The sequence below is a fragment of the Hippocampus guttulatus genome, chromosome 9 (genome assembly GCF_054856545.1).
Source record: "Hippocampus guttulatus isolate MCC_2025c chromosome 9, RoL_Hgut_1.0, whole genome shotgun sequence".
NCBI lineage: Eukaryota > Metazoa > Chordata > Actinopteri > Syngnathiformes > Syngnathidae > Hippocampus > Hippocampus guttulatus.
Window position 1 is genome coordinate 1,821,835 of NC_141269.1, and position 25,471 is coordinate 1,847,305.

General features: G+C 43.7%; 1 protein-coding gene across 1 annotated transcript in view; it reads right to left on the reverse strand.

The window, feature by feature from the left end:
- Positions 1 to 20,943, reverse strand: part of lcor (ligand dependent nuclear receptor corepressor) — a 40,018-nt gene extending 19,075 nt beyond the window's left edge. Inside the window, exon 1 of the mRNA XM_086121066.1 lies at positions 20,740 to 20,943. Coding sequence (XP_085977192.1) covers positions 20,740 to 20,836 — 97 coding nt within the window. The 5' untranslated portion in view covers positions 20,837 to 20,943. The remainder of the gene's footprint in view (positions 1 to 20,739) is intronic.
- Between the last annotated feature and the right edge of the window lie 4,528 nt (positions 20,944 to 25,471).

Here is a 25,471-nt window from a genome sequence, read left to right on the forward strand (position 1 = left end):
AACAAAATAAAAAGCTAAACTGACTATTGCAAAAAATAAATAAATAACTAAATGTATTCAGTCTTAAGAATTCCGAGTGAGGAAGTCCGTTTGTAGTCAGGGAGCGTACGTGAAGGAAGAGTATGGAAGGTTGACGTTTATTGTGACTAGCGCACGGTAGCTAAATTTAGCGCAGCGTGATCATTCATAATTCAGCGTGACCAAAGCCTCGTTCTCGACCAATCAATAGCTCATTAGGGCCAGAGAGCAGGCAGGGGGTTGGACGTTTAGGTCGCAACAGCACTTGACATCCATTCGACTTCATTCATTATTTACATTTCCTCAATTAGCTGTTAGCATTTAGCATCAAGTCACTTTCTGGCTTGCGATTGGGGAAAAACAAACCACTGGCTGGACGCAAAATGGTGTCTTGCAAAATCCGTTCAAGGGAACTTTAAATGACGGATGAACGGGGGGGGGGGAAATGTATTTTTGGGGAGTGGGGGCGGGGGGGGGGGGGGTACACTCGATTGGGAACCACAAACTCTGCCTGGCAACAAGTGGCACGTACACCATTGTCATCTGAGTGCATATTGATATCCAATGCAGGTGAGTGCGAGATGCTGAGTAAACTACCAGTTTCACAACAAATTTTTAGGAAGTATATATATATATATATCTATACAGTATATATACGTATATTTTTTTTTTAAACAACAGTCGCGAAGGAAAAAAGGTGATTTTAATCCTATCTTGGAGTTCGGGACATGAATGTCTTCGCCCCTGGAGTCTGTCAAGTGAGCAGTGCCATGCGATCTTTGCGTTTCTCACTTTTGTGGATGCAATGTTTTGGTCGTGACGTCCAGACAAATATTTCGCCAGTTTGAAAGACCCAGAATCCGTTCAGAAATGGCGACAGTATTCGGCAGACTTGCCTGCAGAGTAACCTTCAGTTGCTTTTATCTAGCCGACGACAGGGCGACCTTTGTGCCCAATTAAAACCGCAACATGGAAAAACATGTCGGGCGACAAAGATGGGACACGCCATCAAAATTTGTAATGACACGGCGACGTCACACGGTGCGTCAGGCGACGTGCCGTTTCTTCACACGCATGCACTTCCAGAGCTGCTTTAAGTGGAAATAACTAGCAGAATAATTTGTACAAGTCTTTTTTATAGTTTTGGAATATCTGTTCCGGCGCTGGTCGTCCATATTAGGGCAGACATTTGGACACGGCGTGGGCCGGTAACACGCACATGATACCAAGACACATCCGCGTTTGTTATACCCTGAAACAGTAGAGTCGTTCATTTTGAAGCCGCTTCGCAACTATTGGCGCTACGCTAATGAATTTCAACGACAACAAAAATACAACTCAAAACGGTGCTACCTTTGCTGAAAAATATGCGGCGTGCTTAACGTCAAGCTACTTTTGTTCTGGCACAGAAAAAAGTCAAACGTGATAACCTCAAAGTTGCTGTTCATGTTGATTCTTAAAGTGGTTGATGGGTTAACTTGATAAGAGAATATCAGATAACATATTTAGAGTTTGTTGATTTGTTGCACTAGTCTTTATTTGGGGTGAAAATGATTTTTGCATTTGTTGTTTTTATGATTGCGCCCAAGTGTGTGCTCGAGTGCACGTGTATATGGGTGTCACTTGTGTTTGTCTGTGTCTGTTTTGAGGTTTGCTTTGCATGTGAATTGTAAGGAATAAAGACCAGAGGCGTGGAGACGCGCACATCCCCCCCTAAATGCGGCGTGTCAATTCAATCTGACGCTTCTCAGCGAACCAAATCCCTAATCTCAGCTCATCTTTTTCTCTCAAGGAAAAAAAAAAGAAAAAAAAGCAGGATGAGCTCAAAGGAGGCTGACACGCACCGCAACATGCGCACCAACACACACTCAGAATTCCAATCAAACACTCACTGGATCGCTGGAGTTTGCGATCAATTGTGCAAATCCACACAGTCATTGATGGCCACGCCCCTGGCGCGCACACACACGCTGCAGAATTTTGACATGGCGTGTTACATCGCGTTCCCGCAGCCTCACAGCAGAAACCGCAACCGTGAATTAAAGAAAGACTCAGCAACAAAACCATAGTTCAAAAACAATTTAGGGCTAGACGCTAGCGTCATGAGGTCACCAAACAATGCTAAGCGCGAACTTTACACCACTGCTGTAAATGCTAACGTTACACTCGATATGTTCAGCGGCAAAATAGCACTCGATGCTATCACACTACTGATCAGAAAAAATGGTTTTAAATGCTGTTGTTCAAAAACAGAATATATTTAAATGCTAATTTCACACTACTGTTGTAAACGCTAACATCACACGGTTGTCTTCCCGCAATAAAAACAAAACTGCTAAATGCTAACATCGGACGAATTTTTTTTTTTCCAGCTAAACCGTCGTTTGACAACGCGAGACTACTAGATGCTGACATTACAACTGTAAACAACAAAAGAGGCCTAACGTCACACGTCTGTCGATGAGCAACAAAAGAGTTTTCAAAACTCTTAGCACCAAAATCTGCACTACGTGATAATGTCACATCACTGTTGTTCAGGAACAAAATAGCGCTGAACTAATGTCATTCTACTGTTATAAAAGCTGATGTCATGCAACTGCCGTTCATCAACAAAATTGGGTTGTGCCTCATAAAAAGAGAGAAAAACAACAGCACATGCACACACACGCACCGTGGTCATTTGAGTAGAATTATCGTGCTAATGAGATAATTAAGTGGTGAGCACCAGGAAGGAGGCCACGCAGCGCTAACGGCCGCGAAAAATCTCAAAGTGACGCGCCCATCGTGCACGTGAACATGCTAACGAGAAAGCTAATTGAGAGCAATTAGCGGCAAGGTGGGCGTAGCGGGAGCTGAAGAGGGCGTCTTAAAACACGTGCCTTCTTTCATCCTGCGTCAATTAATCGAGGAAGATTAAGTGATGGCTAATTTCCACTCATGATTATAAAAAACAAGTCCCGAATAGCGGTGCCGTTTCCAATGCTAAATTGGCAGCTTTCCCGCCAAATTTCTCTGTTGATTACACGCTAACAACATTGATATCCACAGCCACAAAATAATGTCACACTTTTTATCATTCGGTAAAAATACAATCCTAATCGTCGCTAATGTCATGTTTAGAGGACACGCTAACTCACACAACCCTTGTTCATCTACAACATAGTGTAACCGCTAACACCACACCGTTTCCCGACATCAAAACAGAGTTGAATGCTGAATAGTGCTAACTGCTAAGGACACATGCAATGCTGTTACACTACTGTCAAAACACACAAAATATGACTAAATGTGAAATAGCGCTGAATGGTACCATCAGATTCCCGTTGTTCAGCAACAAAATACCACCAAATGCTCACGAATGCTAAATTCTGACGTCAAGCTAAATGCGAATGACCACCAAATAGATGGAAATGCTCAATAGTGCTTAACGTTAGTGAGAACTTCCCTCAAGTTGGATGAGAAAGAAGACTACGGGACTCGCAAGTCAAATGGCGTCAGCGTGGGCTTCCAAGGGGCGTCAAGGTCGCACGCAAAAAAAGAAGAAGAAAAGGAAGCGCCGCGCGGTGGAGGCGGCCGTGCTTGCGGTGGGTGCGAGACTCATTGAGAGTCTCAAACAAAAGGCGAACGAGCTCGCGAGGCACCCGGAGAGCAAGGTAACATTTTTTTTGTATTCTTTTTCTTTCAATGACCTTCTTTAAATTCCTTTCAGGCGGCGGAACAAATTATTCCTGTGAAAAGATGCCAAATGAAAAACACGAAAACATTTCTATACGGGAAGCAAAAGCGCCGACCTTGCCTTTTCACTTTCACCGACAAATACTTGACGTGCTTCGCGCATTCAAACGTTCTTCAGCATTCACATATTTTTATTACTTTGCAAATTAAGTAAATAAAAATATTTGGCGCCCTTTTCTGAACCCGAATTGTTAACTTTGTTGATAGGAATCCAAACAAATAATTTTTTTAAAAAAAACGCTTTTGCCGATTTTCCTGAAAAAAAAAAATAGTTAATGAAAATAATGACAAAACACTCTTTCGTACTCTTTCGAAGATACCTGGATGGATTCATATTTATATCTATTCCTAGACATGCGCCACATGCACACAGTACAGCGTATCGGTGCTGGCTCCACAGGTTTGGTCTTTGATATTATCTTATGTATATCCTCAAATTTCATGGGGTTTTTTTTGTTTGTTTTTCAGGGTTCTTTTTTAACATACAAACTTTGGAACCCCCCGCCCCCCCTAAAAAAAAAAAAAAAAAACATTTTTTCTCTTCTTTTTGGTGTTCATGACACTGCATCTGTAGCTAGTAGATGTCAGTGCCGCCAGGCATGTTATGGCACAATGAGGTACTACACTCAAGGCGCGTAACTCAAAATATTCCCTCATTTTTGAGCCAACACAAACTTTTTCGTGTGCACGGAATGTTCGCGGGGCATATGTTCGTAAGCACTGATAAAAGTTGGCGCGATCGCAGGGTCGCAAACGATTGACCGCAATTGTAGCGACAAACGCCAATGTCACGGTACGGCCGTTAAGCAACGTTCTAGCTTGGCTTTGGTACCCGGTTCAAGTTTATACACACCAAGTGTGGCTGTAATACACACGCACAGAGACAAAAGCGGACCCGAGCAAACGGTGGCGAGCATCAGATTTGTCTTGACATCACGACGAGCGAGCAGCTGAGCTACAGAAAATCCAATTTGCGCAGGCAGCACCTCAGCCACCTAACACAGTGGGCGCACAGTGGGGCTAGGGGCCTTATTATTTGTTTTTTTTTTAAGCTTTTAAAGCTCCTGATTAAAGGCGGAGGTGAGTCGGAAGCCAGCTTAGCTAAGGCAAAAAACAAAATATATTTTGCGGAATAAATTAAATACAAGTGGACGTGAAGAAAAGGTTTTTGCTGGTGTGTTAAAGAAATGTAATCTCTTCTCCCACAACCTTTTATTTTTATCCAAACTCCCACACCCCCAAAAAAGAAAACATTTTTGTATGTTTTTTGTAATTACAATTAAATTTATATTAAAAATTTTCACATGCATATATGTTATTCATAATAATACATTTACAATGCAAAACATGAAGAAAACGTATTGGTTTTTTTTTGTTTTTTTACAAATTTACAAAGATATTGAAAATATTTAATCTACAATGCATCTCTGACATTTATATTTTCTTTGTTTTATCCAAAAGACTAAGAAAACATATTATGACTTTTCACATTTTTTTTCTTGGCTTGCGATTCCGTGAAACATTGACCGATAACTGAAGAGTGTCACATGACCCAAGCTGTCATTTTGGGATGTCAGGCCAAGGCTCCCAAGGCTGTCCACTGAGCCGTCGGGGCACGTGGGTAAATTCCTGCTGGGATTTAAAGCCGCGGGATAAGACAAAGGAGAGCAACGCCACCTTTGCATACTCTTCTATAAATTAGCCCTCCAAAGCCAGTTTCACTTGGCAGCATGAAATTTGGTAGACATGCCTATCGCGAGGAGACCCACAAAAAAGTGGAAAGACATATATAAATACACGAGAAGAGACAGAAGGCGGCCGTATGGGCCGTACGGGCCCTCTCACGCGTTGGCATGTTCTCGCCCTCGTGGGTTTTGTGGTGTTTTTGAAAAGAATGCCCCCGAGGTCCACAAAAACATCTCATCCAACTGAAAATGTACACTGGGTTTTGGGATTTGGGATTCATTTGGCCATTTTTGCACCATCGTGTTTTGGGGAAATTGAACACTTGAAGGCAACAGGAATTTTTTTTTTTTATCCGTTTCTATCATGAGGACACACTTGTAGTAAAGTCTCATGACACTATGCCCAATAACACACTGTAAGTCTGCCATTTTGATTCAAAGCGGCCATTTTAGGCTCATTTTTGACATTTTTCCATGGGTGGGGGTTTTTTTTTTTTTGGTCCATTTGCATTGTTGTCTATAGGTTTCGATTTTTTTTTCTTCCCCCCCACCCAACTGTCTGTCAAGGCTCCTCCTTCTCTTCCTCGCTTTGACACCTTGAGTCCTCTCTTGTTTGCTTTCATCATCTCTTTAGCTGGCTTTCTTTCTTTAGCTTTTCTACACCTTCCCGTCCGTCGTCACGGAAACCGGGCATTTTCCTGCTCCTGACAATACACATGGTAAGATAGGTGGCAAAAAATGCAGCGTACGTGCGCACGCGCACAGAGGGCAACAACAAAGTGACACAAAGGGATAATAAGGGGTCACCGCTGACTTGCACATAAAGAGTGCAAGAAGATGAAACGAACCAGGAAAGCACGCACACACACACGCACACACACCTACAAACAAACGAATAAACATCCGCACACAGTCCATCACAATGCCGCCTCCATGAAAAAAGTTCTCACTAATTATTTTAGATTTTGTGTCCGTATATGTTGTTTTTTCGGTGCATAATTTTGAATGTTTTGCAAAATTTTAATAAGATGTTTTTTGAGGCGCTTTTGGGCATTTTAGTAATTTTTTTCTAGGTTTTCCTTTGGGGGGTGGTTGTAAATGGGTTGGTTTTTATTGCATGTTTTGTGTTTTTTTTTTCTTTTGGGAGATTGTGAATCTTTTTCTGCGTTTTAATACTTTGTCTAAAATGGTCTTTGTGTATTTGTTTTTATTGGTGTTTTTTTTTTTTTTTTTTTTGCATGTTTTAGACGCACAGAATAAATGTTGACCCGGACCCACCCACGTCTTAGTGATTTCTTTTTATTTTGATTTTGATTTTTTGCAATAAAGGCCTTCTTTGAGTTGTTGTTTTTTTTCCTTTTTTAAAATTTGTCCACGTCTTAATTGAAAGTGTTTTTGTACTGGCCGCTGTCAGCCAGCTGTGGGGATTGTCTGAAATGAGGGTGAGCTAACGAGGTCGGGGGGCCCCGAGCTGTTAAATCAAAGAGATATTTTGGACTGGCGTGTGTGCGCGTGTGTGCGTGTGTGTGCACGTGAGTATATGCGCTTTGGTTATCATATGATGTTCACATGAAGCAGAGCTGCAGGCGGAGGACAAAGAAGCTCACAATGTTGTTCTTCTTTGTCTTCTCGGAAGATGTCTTGGTCACATTTGGACATTAGGCAAGTCAACTCTGACCTATTTGCAAAAGCACCGCTGCTCCCCCCCACGCTACTGCTACCACAGCGAAACCCGCCCTCCAACCCCCCCCCCCCCCCCCCCTGTGCGCGTGCGTGCGCACACACACATCCACCCACATGCCCACACACACACTAATACTGTAGGTACGCTCACGGGCAACTCGCTTGGTGGTGGCCAGATGGCAGCACATGGAAACGGACCAAAATAAATAATGTGCCAGCAAGAACGTGATGAGCTTTTTTTTTTTAAAAGACACTTCATTCGGTACACCACCTAACCACTCTCAATTGAAGCTCAATTTGCTAACAGCAGCGGTACCCACGAGTCAAAACACGGCTTTCCGCGTTTGGGGAGGAAGAGCAAATTCTGAAAACAACTGAGATCGGTTGTCCCCTGAGCCCTCAGCAAACGTGATGTCATTTTCAGTCGACAGCAAGTGGCAAAATGGAGATGGATAAAAATGGGTGGATGATGTTGCTTAATTCATATTCCACAAATGCAACATTAATCAGAATGTCATTTTGAGACAAGCTGGGTTGCATAGCACACCTTATTGTAAAAACTATTTCAAGATTGAGTCCCCCTTTTAACAAAAACTCCCCCCCTGAAATCAAAAAAGACTAATCTGTTACAGTCTCCCCGTCCCCCAAAAAGAGAGCCTGAAAAGAATTACACAACCCCACAACTTTCAACCTTAAAAACGTCCCCCCGCTAGCTGAAAGCTAACACATAATGGAAAACAACAAGTATCACTTAGCATCGATAGTCGCTTTGTTTTCACCCTTCAATCAATGGATATTAGAACACAAATGGTGCATCAACACATGTAGGCTGTAACGATAGGCGCATATTCTTTTCATATGCGAAAAATGCTGGGCAACGCCGCGTCTCCTAATGATGTGTTGGTCAACACCGCAACCATTTTTGTTCGGGTTCAACCTGTTTTTGCAATTTTACCCTTTTTTTAACATATATACTGTATATATATTCTGAGGACATGTTACAGGTCAGTGTACATTTGGCACCATGGTAATAAAGAAGCCCACAACGCGTGTGCATTTCCCCACCTGAAATTTATTTTTGGTGTTAGATACATTTAAATGTTTTTTTTAATCTATAAGCAGCTTGACAGTGAGAAACCATTTTGGAGGCTGGAACGCACCATTGAGTTTAATGGGGCACGTGATATATACGATCGCAAGCACGCACGCACGCACTCACACCTTCAGGGAGCATGCCCAGAACAATATCTGACATATCACTGACCTAGACCTCGAACCGCGCGCGCACACACACACACACACACACACACACACACACACACACACACACAAAAGGGGGTTGGTTTAACAACTGGTCATAAATATTTCCCTTTCTGAAAAAATCAAAGGTCTGCTCTACTCTTAATTTGCTGCCACGTGTGCGTTTGTGCGATGAAGCGCGCGGGCTTGTCGGAGTGGGGGGAGGGTCTCTCCAGTTTAATATTGACCCACAGGAGGAGCGGAGAAGGCTGCCCGCATGAAGATGACATATTAGGCCTAATTCGGGGGACCGTTCCCTTCATTGCGGCGCCACACAGGCGCACGCACACGTAACCGTTTCCGCGAGCTGTCCAAAGGTGTCGGGTCCAAAGAGTGCGCGTGATAGAGCGAGACACACAAAAGTCCTCCACAGACTTTATTTGAAGTGGGAGGCGTGCGATTCTGATTTGAGCTTCGCGATGCAGCCGCGATTGTTTTCAAAGTGCTCCGTAAGGAAAGAGTTGAAGGTTAGCGTCGCGTCAAAGTAAGAGCTTTCACTCGGGCTTGGAGTTGGCTTTTAAGCTTTCTGATTAAATGCACGAGGTCATCCTTGTGGCTTTGGCGTGTAATGCGCTGGTGGCATGCCGCACAGGGCGGCCATTGTTGCTGGGGGGGTGGCGTTCAAGTAGCGCGGAGAACTTGTTACACGCAGCAACTGTGGGGGGGGGGGGGGTGCCGATCTTCACGCTTGGGAAATAAAAATCAAAATTCTCTCATGACAGACGACACGCTTGACCACAAACATTGTGTGTCTGTTGAGTTTGCCGCAATAACACCCCCCCCCCTCCCCTCTCCCTCCACCCTCTACGTAGCACCAAAACGTTTGACAGTCGCCATTCACGCGTTTTGGGTTCGCGCCTTCGGACGTGCCAAAGCACAAAGGGGCCGAGTTGAAAAATCAAGGTCACAACAATGTCAAATACAAAATAGGTTCACTTTTTCCTGGTTAGCGTAGCGGATATGAATCCGGGTAGGTGTCGGCTCCGCTGAGCAGTTTGTGGGGGCGATCAGCTTTGAGCGTTAGTAGGCTACTTGAGGTTCCACGATGACCAACTCAAATTTTGCAGAAAATCATACCGAGTCATGCCTCAAATTAAAGTGCCCAATGAGCGCTTTGCAGAAAGAGAACTCTCGCGTCACGATTCCCTCGCGGGATGACGTAACGAGCAAAAACTAAACAAAACAAACAGACCCCAAAAAAATGCTTGGCAACAGCGTCGCTATACTGCATAGCCTCATCTGATAAGGTCATGACAAAATAATAAAAATCATAAAATATACGTCAGATGCCCGCACACAGCCAGGATTGGCGCCAGCGCGCCCGCGCCCCTCGCGAGCATCAGCGGATTAGAAAACGGATAACCGAATATCTAATTGAATGCCTTGACGAGAGCTTTTCATACGCGGGAACAACTTTGAGAAGGCCTTCACCGAAAAGCGCTTTCGCTTGCTCACGGAGGTCGCCGCACTCCACCGCATCTTCGCCGCGCAAATGAGCACAAATTGAATTGGCACCAAACCGCATTGAGTCATACATCGAATTAAAAGCCTCTGTAAGCGCTTTTCATATGTGTAATTAGATTATCAACGTACCCTGACTGGATGAGCTGGATGATGTCAGAATTTGATGATGTCATAAGTTAACCACCTTTTCAACTCACTGAAGAGCCAAAATGAAAAAGAGGAACGTGTCTCATTTAAAGACCTTGATGAGAACAATCAAAATATCAAATTCGTTTGTCGATCTGCCCCAATACATGCTATGCCTCAAACATTTTCCAGACCTGTCATTTGTTTGGTGATCTCATCAAACAATACAACTTTTTGTTTTTTTTCTTGAAACACTCCACCTCTTATTAAACCAACAAATTTGATCGACTCGACCCCCCCCCGCTGATGAAGAAGAATTTGGAGCCTGTCGTTCACATTGCACACTGATTCCATCGTTGCGATGAAAAGCAACCCAAAAACGTTCTACTCCTTGGAACCTTGAGTACACTTAGTCATTGCCACTTGTTCAGATGTTCGTGTCAAGTCGGTCGTCTTCACTGCTGAACACACTAATTAATACACGGTGACACGGTGAAGTGGTGACATTCGATGTCGGAGGAGGCGTTTAGGCTTTATTAGGAAAAGAAAAAGAAAAAAATGCCACATTTGAAGGAGAAAGATATGGCGGCTGTGCCCACGCGTCAATTAAGTACTCAGAGCGTCTGCAGCTGTGCAAACGTGCGCATGCACACACACACACACAGACACAGACACACACACGCACGCGCGCACACCAATTGATGCTTTGGCAGTTTAGACATTAGTTGACGTTAGTCATTAGCGATCAGCTGAAGCTAACACTTAGGCATTAGCTAAAATGAGCTTTCGCTCATTAGTGGCTGAATCGAGCTATTAGCACTCGGCGAAAACTAACTCTTAGCCATGAGTTGACAGTTGAGTTAGCCTTGAATCAGTGCCGCTAGCGGTGGAATCGAGCTGAGCCAGTGGATTAAAACGCCTCAGCCTTTTGGACAAGAGAGATTGGATCTGGCACATCAACGTTAGCTACGGCTGGCTTTTCACCGCAAATGATTTTCGACCAGGAAAAGGATAACCAAAACAGAAAGCTATTTTAATCCAGACCGGATCCAGACCTTGAACATTCTTCTCAGTCACTTTAGTGAGAAGTTCATCTTAAAAAACCTGCTACAGTGTTAGCATCGTTGCGATCTCATATTTGGCCGCACACCACCGTAGGACACACGTGGAAGTTTTGCTCGACTTCAGATATTTCCTCGGCTACGCTACCCTATGCTAAACTACGTTCCCGGCGAAAGAGGAAGCCGGCGTGAATGGGGGGATGCGAGGCGAAGATGACAAAATAAACCCGGGAAGAAGATTTAAAACTCGAGTGACATTTCTACCGATGGCCATCTTGACCTTCACTCGCTGCGTGTGCACGCGTGCGCACATGTGTAGCGGTGTGTACACACTCGGGTGAGTTTGACACCCAAGTGATGGTGACAGAGGAGAGCGAGGCAGAGGGCCTGAAGCCCACTCGGTCCTTTACGCAGCTGCCCGTGTCGCCATCATGGCATGCGTGTGCGTGTGTGTGTGTGTGTGAGAGAGAGAGAGGACACGGACGTAATATTCAACTGCAATGAGCAATGCTAAATTAGCAACAAGATAAATACAAAACAATCCAACACATGTGGATTTAAATCGCGCTTTCACAACAGCTCCAGCCAGAACAATTTGACTCAGCCCAAGTGGGTTGCTGGATAGCCGGCTGGGTCAGAAGAAGTGATTGAGAAATGGAATGATGGGTCAGTGGATACAAAAGGCTATTATCGTGAACGAAATCTAAACCAAATACCTGAAACATTACGAAATAAGATCAAAATGAAAATCTTTACATGATAAAACGAAACTAAAATGAGAAGAAAACTGTCCTTTGTTTTCGTTTTTTTTGTCAATTATCATACCCGAGCTGTTGGGTTTCATTTGAAATGCATTTATGACAGACTGTATATTATACAGAGGGAAGGTCAAGCAGCCATTTCGGAAGTGTTTCACTTTGTTTGCATTCTACACTCCACAAATACTCCTAAAACTAATACTAAGACTAAGCAAATCTATACTAAAACCGAGCATAAAAAAAATAAAAAATAAAACAAAAAGGTGCACTAAGAATGTAATTGAAAAAAATAAAAGCCAAAATGAAGTAAAAATAACCATAATGAAAACCCAAACCCTGATGGACACAAACATAGTTTCAGTTTTAATCCAGACCTGATCCAGGTTGCGCGTTTGGCATCATGTAAATCTCCGTCTGGTCTAAATGCACTACTAGTGTGTGTTTTGTATTGATGAATTCTCTGTAGTAACGACTATAAAACAATGACTGTTAGAAATAGTCAACATTGTGAGTAATCCATTGACGCCGGTGCTTTGCGCTCATTAGGAGCTCTTTGCGTTTCAAATCCGAGAGCGAGATCCACGGGAGAGAGGGAAGACGTCTCACTCTGCTGGGAGTCGCCGCGGTGGGAGAGGAAGCGGAGCATGCTCGCTAACGAGCTCTATCGAGGTGTAATCCACATTTGTGGCGGGGTGAGCGCTAACCTGTGTCCACAAAAAAATGCTACATCTGGGAGTCGCTTGCCAGGCGCTTTCGCACAACCGTGTCGGTTGGCCCTATCGAGATCAATCAAAAAACGCAGGACAAAAAGGAATTTTGAACACACATTTGATCAATCTCGATTACACTTAATTTAAACATGATGAGGGGACAGTGTTGTCCGCAAATGTCTTACAGTACATTGCATCTAAATATGGGATTTGGATCGGTTCTGGATTTACTGAAACAATAATTCTGTTGACATTTGACAATGTAATGTTAAAATGAGCAAATATGCAATTTGGCTCAGTCCTGGATTAAATATAAATTAACCGCAATAACCTAATGCCATTTGCAGGTGCACGAACCCGTTGCTTTTACACTGCAACCAAAATAAATCATCTGGATTGGATCTGAATTCAATTGTTACTCCCAAAGACAACAAGTCTGACAATTTTTTGACACAAATATAGATGTCTGTGTTAGTATTTAGACACGCACTACCAAATTACACTGAAAAAGATGCCGTGTTAAATTCATTCCATTTTATTTTGTCAAGTGGTTGCACAAAATGAAATAATCTTGATCCAGATACATTTTTTTTAACGCCTAGTCTACTTGGATCCAAAATGGCCACTAACTGATTTTCAAGTCTCAGTGGAAGATTTGTGCTCAAGATTTGTGCTCATCCTTGCGGTTCTGACTTGACCTCAAAAATCAAGACCGACATCTTGATTTGTGATGTCTAATTAAAAAAAAAATAAAAATAAAAAGCTTTAACACCATAAGGCTGATCTCTGATCATTTGATTGACAGACTCCATACATTCCCATTAGCACCTCACTGTGGTGTTGTGTGTGGTTGCCACGGTGTTTAATTAGCTCCAGATCAGAACAATGACTTGTGAGTGTGTGTTTGTGGGGGGGGGTTGAGCAGGTTTTTTCTTTCCCCCATTGCTAGCAAACTGGACTCTTGACAGACAAAGCTAAACATGCCATTTGATCAGGAAGTAGTGGAAAAGCTTTTCTGAAAAGAAGACATGAAAGATTAAGTTAAGATCCCTTCTAATCACAATTTGTTTTTCTTGATCTTCTTCTTCTTCAGTCTTTACTTTGATACTTGAGTGTCACTAATTAACCGGAGGAAACAACGTGACATAATTCGTAAGCTTCTGAAAATGCTACATTTACACTGGGTCCAACTATGCACACTGGATCAGATCAAGATTAAAATCAAACTACGCAACTCTGATGACTTTCGGCACGGATCCGGATCAAATTTAGATCAAACACAGCAAACATGACATCGTTTGAGAGTAAGATGTCTGGACAGGTTAGGTTGACATTGCGTACAAATATGCAATCTGGATCAGATCTGGATTAAACTTCAATTAACCGCCACAAAAATTGAAGACATTCAAGAGATGGAATAACTAAGTGCCAGAACATGATACATTGACCTTAGATTTAAAAATATGCAAACTAGATCAGATCCGGATTTAATTTGACTCACATGTGACAAATGTGTCATTGTCTGAACAAGCATCTACATTGCGATCCAATACCCAATCGGTATCAGATCTGGATGAAATGTATTTATTACAGGGGCATACACAAAGCACATTTACTCCAATCCATTGAGATTTTATGTATTTTCTTGACATTTTATCTAGGGCAAACAAAGCCTCCTTTGCGGAGGCTGTAAGCGAGGTTGAGGCCTGTCCCTTTAACCGCTGACGACTCAGCTGCCCGCTCAGCTCCATTATTGTCATTATTGTCTCGTTAGCGCAGAACGCACTGCCTCTTAATATTCATTAATTGTTCACGGACGTCCGGGTCACGCCGCCTGTAATTTCATTTACGGTCAATTTTCGCTACGCTTGGCCATGAACGAGGAGGACGTGGGGGGGGCAAGGAGAGGCGACCAGGAGGTACTGAAACGGAGTTTACAGTTATCAACCGGCACTACAGTTTTTTGGGGGGGGGCGGGGGGTATTTATTTGTATTTGTAAAACGTGAGGTGAATTACGATCATTTCATTTTAAGTAGCACAATTTATTTAATTTTTTTTGCATTTCCCAATGCGTTTTTTGAGAAAAAACGATATTGAATGTTTATCAGCATTTTCTGAAAACTTCTTGAGGTTTGTAAAAAGAATACTAACAATTTTGCTGTCCCCTCCTTCTCCAATGGTTGTCAATTATACACACAATCTCGATATTCGGGGGGGGGGGCAGCCTACGAAGAGCGGCTGTATTGCTGCCATGTATTTTTAAATTACTGGGGGGGGTTTTTGTAAAACAAAAAACAAGAACATCAACATAGCACACATTCTTGACCAAATCCAAAACATAAGCACAATCCACCAAACAGCTGACCTTCAGCCTCCAAGAAAAAAAACATACACACACACACACACTTTGTAGCGTACACCATGTCCCAAACTGGTTTTTGCACAGACACACAAACACATGCACAGATGCATACACACAGGCACACACATCTTGATAATGATCAAAAGCTATGGGGGGGAGCTCAAATATGACCTTCCATACAAAGGCGGCCTTGATTGAAAAAAAAGGAATTCACTAAAAGGTGGGTGGGTCCAAGTCAACATTTTGTGTGCGCGCGTGTGTGTGTGTGTGTACATTTAGTCAAAATGCTCCTAACCTCGCATGAGCTCACAAGGTGTCGATGTCCAAAAAAATAAGCCAACCAAATCCAGGCAGGGTTCACGTAACTCTCTAAACAAAAGGAGCGCAAATACACACGCACGTACAAACACACACACCCACACAATGGAAGGCTTAAATACATTTGGGGCAGAGGTGGCACATTGTGTACAAATTTTAAGGAAGCCAGAAACTAGGAGGTAGGCTGTCACTTCATTTTAGCATATACCCACGAGTTAGCAGGTATCGTGAGCATGCAGCATGAATCGCTAGTAGTTTGTGATTAGCATACAACACCCAGTTCGCGTGTTTCACAAACTGCCGTGGATCTTTTCCAATGGTTTGCAAATTTATATGCGTTTTATATGCAGATGACTGCAAGCGGGTGACAGCTGGTGCGTCGACTGTCAATGCTCATTAGCATATACCTGCTTGTTATGGAGTAGCATCTCACATGTCCAGGCTAGTCTACAGGATATGTACTATAGATAACTGTTAGCATGTAGCTTGTTAATAGCCGACTGTGTGTAAGAATGGAGCGGTTAACGTTTAGCCTGTAGCGTTTCATTAGTTTAGAACTCCTTAACTAGAGTGCTAATGCTTATCTATATGTCGATGGAAATAAAAATGTGGTTGTTAGCATGTATCCTGTCACTTGTCAATGGCAGATTCTCAACAGAATGTAGCTTCACGTTAGCATGTAGCTGCCTGTTAACAGGCAGCAGTCTGGTTGACACCTCCTCAAATGTTTACACAGATGCACATATATATGTGTGTGTGTGTGCGTGTGCGCGTGTGTGCATATGTAATGACCAGTCAATGCAAAGATTTACAACGATTAGGACCCCACCCTAATTCATTCACCATGGACGTATTGTTTCTTTTTTTAAAGAAGCAGATGAGAGGGTGGCAAAGGATTGTGAGGTTTGTGGGGTGGAGTTTGGTCCATCTGTGCATTTCGATGGAATGCATGAGGGGTGGGACTGGGGGGGCAGGAGAAATTTTCTACCATTAATGAGATGGGCAGGGGGGGCGCTCGCCAACATGACATGCAAACAAATCTGGCATTCTATGGCGACGATAGAAATGTTATCGAATTGAAGCCGAGTTTGTATGGTGCTTTTTAGCGTAATATCTTAAAAGACCTCAAGCTAGCCTGCGAGCTGGCGAAACACAAAAATAAACAGAACCAACAGGGCACAAAAAAATGAACTCATTGATGTATTGCAACACTTGAGTTAATGCTCGTAAGCATGCGAGATTGCAAGACTTTCAACTAGCAAGTTAGCTGGTGGAAGACCCACCACATTTAAGCCAGAGTAGAGTAGCACAATAAACAAAAACGTCATTCGGGTTCTGGATGAACTCAGACTAGCTCATTGGTACAACAAACAACAACAACAGACTCATGTATGTCCTATTCATGAAGTTGAGTGATCAAAGGCGAGCTAGCATGCTCCGTACCATGTTAACTTTAAAGACTCAAAATAGAATGTTAGCTGATGCAACACACAATCCAATGAAACCGCAAAAGGGCAAACAATCATCGCAAATTGATTCCTGCACTGAGAAATAAGCTGCTGGCTAAGTGAAAATGAGTTAGGATTCTCCTAGCATGCTAGGCCCATATAATACCGAACATTTTAGTTTAAAGGACCTCAGGTGGCATTTTTACCCTGCGTCATCCACTCAACTTGGGAATGGAACCTGCGACCTGACCCCAGATTGGGAGCGCAGAACGCTCATTGCTTAGCTAAAAATACCGGGTCGCCAGCTCGTCGCCCAGAACCCCCTTTGAAGGCACTGGGGAGTGAGGTTTGCTGGTTTTGTTTTGACTGACATACAATCGCGCAACTCAAACTGACATCCGTTCAGAGTCAAACTAGCTCTTTAGCTTCTAACACACACAAATTAAGCCGTCAGAGCACAAACTAACACAGTAGAATTTGCCTCTTCCTGCCACTTGGCTTAATAATTAACGTAGTGTGTTTTGGATGACATTTAGCTGCAGTCTTATCTGCTAATACGTTACGCTAAGTGTGTGTGCACAGTTCACACACACACACACACACACACACACAAGGCGTGAAACGACTGTTTAATTCAGTGTGAGGAGACGGGGAGGTGTTGAAGAGCTAAAAAGAAATAAATAAATAAAATTGGAAAAAGAATCTGCAAATTACACGCTCTCTCACACATACACACACACACACACACAAAACAAGGTGTCATGCGCACACAAGCCTATATTGTGACAACATGCGTTTTGTTGATTTGCATTTATTGCATTTAAAGTACTCATGCGTGTACAGACAACAAAATGTTGCGAGGGTGTTTCCAAACGATCCTGCAGCACAATAGCATCAATGCGGAATCATGTTACGGCACAAGCAAAACGCTAAAAGCGTCTTTTCGATAACCTTTTCTGAGTTTTAAAATGTATGTGAGCCCCGTAACTGATGGAAAAATGCACCCCAAGAACTAGTCGCTGGCTGCTAACGCTTGTGAGCTGGCACAGAATTACACAATTTTCAATCAATGGAGGCAATTTATTTATTTTTTGTGTGCTTTAAATTAGAAACTGGACATGATTTTGGGATAATGGAGGTAGCAAAGGTATATGACAGCAATATAAAGCAGGATGTTAGAAGACCAAATTCAATCATATTAGAACAACAACAACAGAAATGCCACATTTTCGAAATTTTGGCATTTTCGGCCTGTCAGCGTTGGGACTAAATAGCATTTTCAGGCTGATGTTTTTTAGCAGACTAGAACGTACACGTGTTGGTAAATGTAAGGCATGGAAAAGTGGACCAAAATAGTTATTTTGCTTGTGAAGTAGCGTGGCATCATTTACACGTAAACAGCACCAATATAAGAAACAATTCTAAAAAGTGTCTACTTTAAGACACCCCCCGTCCCGTTTGATTTTAGACCGTTCTGGTGGAGATAAACGGTAAAACCACCGAGATTTTTAGCCGTAGCATAGTATAGCATAACATAAACGAGCGATGTCATTCAAAAAACATTTACAGCCATCTACAACTGCCATAGTAACAGTACTGTGATTTCAGCAACGTTAAAAATGCCTTCATGCTAAAGTAGAAGTTAGGTCATCAGTCAAGAGACACTTGCTGTAGCCCGAGAGAAGGCTCACGTCCGTTTGTTGAACAATCCGACCTGAGCTAACATGTAGCGCTCATCATTTCGCCTGGCCGCTAATTAGCCCTCAAAGCCACAAACATATCAGCCCACAATCTCGGTTGATAAACGCTGGCTTAAGAGCTTTGAAAGCCACCACAGCCGCCGAGACTGGGAGAAAGAAAGGAAGACAAAAAGAAAGGAGAGGGGACAAAAGGGGAAGGAAGGAATGATGGTCGAACCGGCAGCTGAGCTGGGAATCCCAAAAGAAAGCGCTTCCACTTCTGGTGACACGTATCCCAAATTGGGACACAAAACAGGAAGTAGGTCACTTGTTACATGGACAACTACCTCGAAGAGAAATAGCGTAGCATGGCACAGATTCGCTATACAGATATTGCCTTGTGTAATATCGATACAGGACGATTTGTTGCCTGTCAGGATGGAATCGTTTCCCGGAAAGACGGCCAGATGGCTGAAATGACTGATAGACTGATGAGATACAGCATATCACAGCTTCACAGCTAGCTAGATACAGTCGGTAAATATATCAGAGAACGTTGAATAGCATCGATAGCTTAGCTGAGCTAGATGGATAGCTTGACACACATCTCCTGTGTGAATTATCACAGAAGTGACTTTCAGCTTTTTCCCTATCAAGGGTCGCCACTATGAGTTACTTGCATGATTTGTTTAGCATTGTTTTTGTTTTGGTTTTTTTTCCTCGCCAGACGCCCTTCTTGAGACAACCCACCCATTTTTAAGCAGGCTTGGGACCAGCTGGGAATTGTTGTAGTGACCAGGAATGGGCAACAAGCATGTGCGAAGGCTAATATTTGAGGCGAACGACGCTACCTTGTCATCTTGCACTTTTTTATATTTAAAGAGGTATATGTTCCGTGGGTGGATGGACAGAGGGACAGTTAAATAGCAAGATAGCCGAGCCTAGAATTGCCAAAAAAAAAGTAGACAGCTGAACTGAAAACTCAATACAGCCTGGTCGGTGTTGCAAATGAGACGACAGCACAACAGATACCGATACAACAACACGTAGCTAAGCTAGTTAGGTAGAGCATAGCATTTTAGAAAACGGAGCATAGAATATAATAGAAATAAAATAGTTACAGGTATAGTATAGCACGACTAAAGGAAATTTGTAGTTTTAAAGGGAACTAGTAGGTAATATATAGTGTGGATCCAGAATAGCTTCCCTTTGGGTTTCTAGCATAGATAGAGAGATAGACAGACATGTAATAATAGCATAGCATAATTTAGCATGGTAAATATGCACTTGAATAATTTTGTGAAGGAAATGTCAGCCACACACTAAAGCTATATCCAAAGCGAACATATATACGGCATGTAAATACGTACTTTGTCATGAAAGACCAACACGCATTTGAAATGATCAATATGTGTGATGCATTTCATTAAAAGATGTTTTCAGATACCATGTGCACCCCATGGAATAAATACATGAACTGTACAATGATGAGGAATTAAAGTGACATTGTTCGTGGAGATCACTCCCTCCTCATCCTCATCATACTCTCACAAGGAGCTTTGCTGGCTAAAAATCTGCTGGGAAGAAGGAGCCGAGTGGTCCCTAAGTAGGTGACGGTTCAATGCGCAACATCTGGACACTGCTGGTCCCAAAAAAAAAAAAAAAAAACTCGAAATCATCCCCGCCAATGTCGCCTGTACCGCACTCGCGCTTCCCGCTCGGGGACGCCGTAAAAGGCGGATTAGGCCGGCGAGGTCGTGGGATCACCGGCGGAGTGGACGATAATCTTGACATAACATCGGGACGGCTGGATGTAACCGGATTAAAACGCCAGCTAATGAAATACACTAGAAATGGAGGTTGAGGCGAGGGAGGAGGACCAGGAAAGGGGGAGGGCGGCGGGGGGGTGGGTTCAAAATAAAAACAAAAGAATACAGCAACAACAATGAAGAAACACTTCAAACTGCGCATAATAATATCTCCTGACATTGCCAGCGCAGCAATGCGCGCTCCCAAAAGCCCATTAAGAAGAGGGGGGTGAAGGAGGTGGGTGGGGGTCATGTTTGGAGATCGCGAGCGCGCACGTCCTCCTCCCTTTAACCAAAAAGGCCGGCCGGTGCGCGGGCACGCGGACAGAGTGGCCACGCTGATTGGCCGAGGCGCGGCTCCGGGAGAGCACGTGACGCCCACGATAAATAAACAGCTCGGGAACCAAACGCTTTCGAATGGAAATTTCAAAAAGAACACGGGAACACGACTCGACCCCTTTGACGGCAACACGACCACACGTTGCCAAAGTTCCCGAGCGTCCGCTTGACGCGCACGCAGACAAACACGATGACAGCTCCGCGGAGTCGCTTGCCCACACACGCGCAATTCCAAGCGAGCTTACCTACACAGTGAATGAGTTTGTGCCTCCACGAGTCAAGCTCCTGCCGAAAGCCGCGCCTCTCTAGTGTGCATTGCTGCCGCTTGCACAGACTCGCCATTTTCTGTTGGCCCCTCCCGTGGGCGCGCACATACTGCTGGGCGCGCGCGTCACCCTCGCTCGCTCGCTCGCTCGCTCGCTCGTTCTTGTGACGCTGGGTGGAGTGAGATGTGAGTGGACGGGACTGCAGCATCCCCTTTCTATACCTCCCTCTCTCCCTCTCTCTCTTTCGTCCCACCCACCCAGCAGAAAATACAACCACCCTCCCTTCCTCGCTCGCTCGCCGTTTCCACCCCTCCCTCCCAGCATCTCTGCAACCATTGGTCGTCCTCAGGGATGGATGTCTCTCTCTCTCGCTCTCTGTTTTTATATTGTGTATGCGTACCAAACGTGGCCTGGCTTAGAGGGGCCGATGTGTGTCAAAGGGCGCGGGTGCCGGCGGATTTAAAGCGTTGAGACAAGGCGCATTGTTAGCGCTGCACCGCACGTAAATAAACAGTGGCTTGCATATAAAGGGGGTTTGTTTTGGGGTTGTTGCCGCCATGGCTGTGGTTGGATATGCGAATGGCCTTTCAAAAGTGTGGTTCCGACATCACACCATGGGATTTTCCTTGTTTTTATTTGGGTCTTTAAAGTCGAGATAATGAGGGCGAAAATGGAGTTGACCCGAACCGCAAAAAGCAGCTAAAAATGCTGTAATGTGCATGCCAGGCCACTAGTCGGTGATGTCACATTTCCACAGCGCATTAAGTCACCAATAACGCACAAATATCAGCACTTTTGCCTCGCTAGTAACATGCAATTCTCTTAGTAGTATGCCAAAATTGTCCTCCTTGTACAGACAAAGTGCAGAGTTGTACTAGTCCAAGAACCTTAAGATAGATATGATTGATAAGGAATAACCACTTAAACAGCATTTCATACGCACGCTAATAAGAAAACCTTTTTTAGTCTCGCAATGGAGCAATTCCCGATTCACAGCAGCAAAGTTATGAAAGGAAGAAGTAGAAGAACAAAATATAGGAGCTGCTGGAAAGGCAGCCACTCACGCGGCGCCATTTTGAAGACAAAAATAACACAACACAAAACATGGGACACAGACAGTCGTGCAATCTTCACCACTTTTCTGCATACATTTTGTTGTCTGAAGCAGTTATGGATGAAAGAGGAGAGGATCAAAGTGTCCTTTCACCAGTGGATCAGAGACGTCATGCTGAAAATGTGCACACGTCTGCAACAAGCTAAGTTCTGAAAGCAAACACTAAGCTGTTGCGTCCATTGACGAAAAAGAGATTAACGCTAACGCTCCTTTCTTCTCATCGTCGGCTCCTCAAGCCTTACATCCATCCAGCCGCAGACCGTTCAACAGCACCGAACTCTCCGCTGAACAAAGCGGGGCTGTGAAAAATGCTGCCGCAAGACACAAGCGCCCCGGGACTGTCCAGCAACGACAGTCAAATGGCGCCGACATTCCTCCCAGTCAAAAACAGTGCCGGTCGGTATACCCATGCTGCCGAGAAGGCGCAACCACCAAGCACAGAGTTTCCTCCTTGATGAATGTCGTGGCCAAAAAATGCTGAAAAAAGTCCACACCAGGTCCACACGACGTAACCACAAACACAAAGTGACAAAACAAACCAAAAAACAACAAAAAAAGAAAGGCTCATGAGAGCACTTGCCGACGGTTGCCTACTCGGGCGCCATCTTGACTTCAAAGCTTAATGACCTTGCCGCTGGGTCCTTTGCACCGCGTCTCCAATTTGCTGCAGCGCTCCGTTTCCTTCCTGCCCGCAGTCTACGCTTGAGTGTGATCCATCGGCGTCATATGTGGCAAATACGATCCCCCCACGACCCACCCCCCACTTTCGATTTTCATTGAAATGGCCCCTCGGTCTCTGTCTGGATTGAATTCATACATTTGTGACATTCACACTAATGCGGCAATTTAGCCAATTAAAGTATTACTAACTTCTATTCTAAAGGATTAAACGGCCCCTTTTGTTAATGGCTTAAAGTGCTTAAATAATCACATTAGACTCAACGCTTGCTTCTTCTCTGGTTTTCGTCAATCTGGAGGATGTCGTATTAGGGTTACAGAGGGAGAGAAAAAAACAGGTTGTTAGCCGTGACACCTTTTCAATTTTCAAATGACCGACTGAATATGGATGTTTCGTGTGGATTTATTATTAATTATTATTTTTATTATTACTCACACTCTGTACTAACAGTGAGTAGTGGTACAGACTTGTCAACAAACAAAAACAACAACAACAAAATCTTGTGCCGTTTTAGCTACATTTGAACAGTATCATTTCATGTGGTAAATTCTCCTGACTCGGCATCCATTGCAGCTTCTTTATTCTGGAACAGGAATCCCACCAACTGCGTCCTTCGCTAATAATTACCACGGAGTATAAAATACCAGTTTTAATAACTTGGCATAATGGGGGAAAAAAAATAAGTGCTCATACCGAGAAGGAAGAAATACTGATTCGAATAAAAACGTGTTCTCATAGCTTTGCTAACATTGTGTAATGACTAGCAAGCAAAAGAAAAATGCGAAATGGATGATGGTGGTTTTTAGGCTAATTTAATGCACAACATATTCACCACCAATTATTTCTTTTTTTGAATAAGGCCATGTATGGGGAGCAAATCCTAATCGGTTGCCCTCATTGTTCATGCTACCTGTTTTACATTACACTAAGAAAATGTTTTTTTGTTTCTTTTTGAGACCCCAACATCTCAATTGCAGTTGACATCATAGCTCTCTCTATTTACATCTTTTACACATCATGTCTTCACCTGCGGAAATGGGAGCTGGCCTGTTTTGACAATGTAAGGAGTAGAACGTTCAGACACTTGTAACATTTTCTAATTCGCTTAACCTCACCTGAACTGGTTGCCAGCCAATTGCAGGGCGCACGTAGGCGAACAACAATTCGCGGTCACCATCACACTGAAGGGACAATTTAGCGTGTTCCAATAGCCTGCCATCCATGTTTTGGGAATGTGTGAGGAAACCGGAGTAACTGAAAAAAACCCACGCAGGCTCAGGGAGAACATGCACACTCCACACAGGGAACCAGTCGCTAAAACATCATTAGAAAATTAACAATGCAAGTTTACGTATAGAGCCTGAAAATGTTCTACAGATACAAAGTAGTTTCTTACTTGCTGCCACTGGACTGTACTGCTTTGCCTTTGTGTGCGTGTGTTTTTGGGCAAAGGACTCCACACTTGGGGAAATAATAATCACTAGCCTGCCTTAATTTATTCCCAGGAAGTCAGTGCTTTCTAATTTGGGTCACCTTGCTGGTTTAAAAGAAAAAAAAACCCATAGTCAGCTTTTTAGTGAATTGAGGCAGAGGCCATAGGGCTGTTATTTTGAATGTCCACGCCATCTTGTCACAGGCTCTGCGCAGCTGCCCCACTACTAAATCAAGTTCCATAAAAACCTACCAAAAAAAAAAAAACGCGGTCCTAATCACCAAATTGAACCGCGAAATGGCACCGTGTCATTAAAATGGGGAAAGCTCGCCGCCCTTTTGTAATTCTGCCGCACATAAAAAAACGGCAAGGGCAAACGTTTTAAAGATGAGAGCACTCCTGCTAATTAAGTCGTTGAACCCGTTGCCCTCGACAAATATGTCGGGACTCGCGACGTGCAGCAGTCAGAATCCAGCCAATGGGAGCGCAGTTTGAATCACAGCGCGCGGTGCACCAATCTGGAAGCGGCACCTTGGCGCTGCTTTGACAGGACTTCCGGGAAGGAAAGTGTCGGCGAAGGAAAAGGCTAATTTGTCACCGCGAGCAGCTGATCGGTCGGCGATGTAGACAACCGAGTTCGCTGTTTTATCGAACAGGTAAAACCGTCATTTTTGTTCCCCGTGCGTGTATTTGTGTGTGTTTTGATTGGGGGCTGGCAGTCCCGATGCCGGCAGGATGACAGGGATCCGGGCGCCGTTACTGTGGCAACATTCGATGGCGCGGAGACACTCCTCCTCCGACTCCGACTCCTCCTCCTCTTCCTCTGCTTCCACTTTTCAGCTGATCACACATCAGCAACAAACAATGGCACTTAACAAACAATAACGTTTAATGTGTCATTCTAGCTCTGGTAGTGACAATGAAACAAAAAAGGGTGTAAAAAAAAAAGGTGTAAAAAAAAAAGTCTTACATCAGTGCCACTGTAGGGTCAGCACCGTTTCATTTAGCCTGCAACCAATGCAAAAAAACCCCCAAAACAATAAAACAACATTATGGATACAGTCAATGCCAGCAAGATCAACTCTGCTGGCCTAAACATGATCAGAAACATTACCGAAATGTACAACATAAATGCAGTTTGTTCCATTAAATTTATTCTGTTTGATTTGGCTGCACTGCTTCCAGTATGTGAATGTGGCTTTATTTATTTATTTAGTCCAAGCAGAATTCTACATGTTACCGCGTCAATCGAAAAGCTTATTTTTCCTGATGGAACATTGAAAATAGGTATCGTGGTGACACAGGTCACTTCGACTGTTAGCAAAGGGACCTTTTATTTAAGCAATCAGATTTTACGTTTGTCCTTTGAGCACTAGATTGGGCTGTCACAATCGGATATTTTTAGAATCAATGATTCCATCGATTAATCCGATACAAATGTGTGTGTGTGTGTGTGTGTGTGTGCGTGCGTGTGTGTACAGGATCC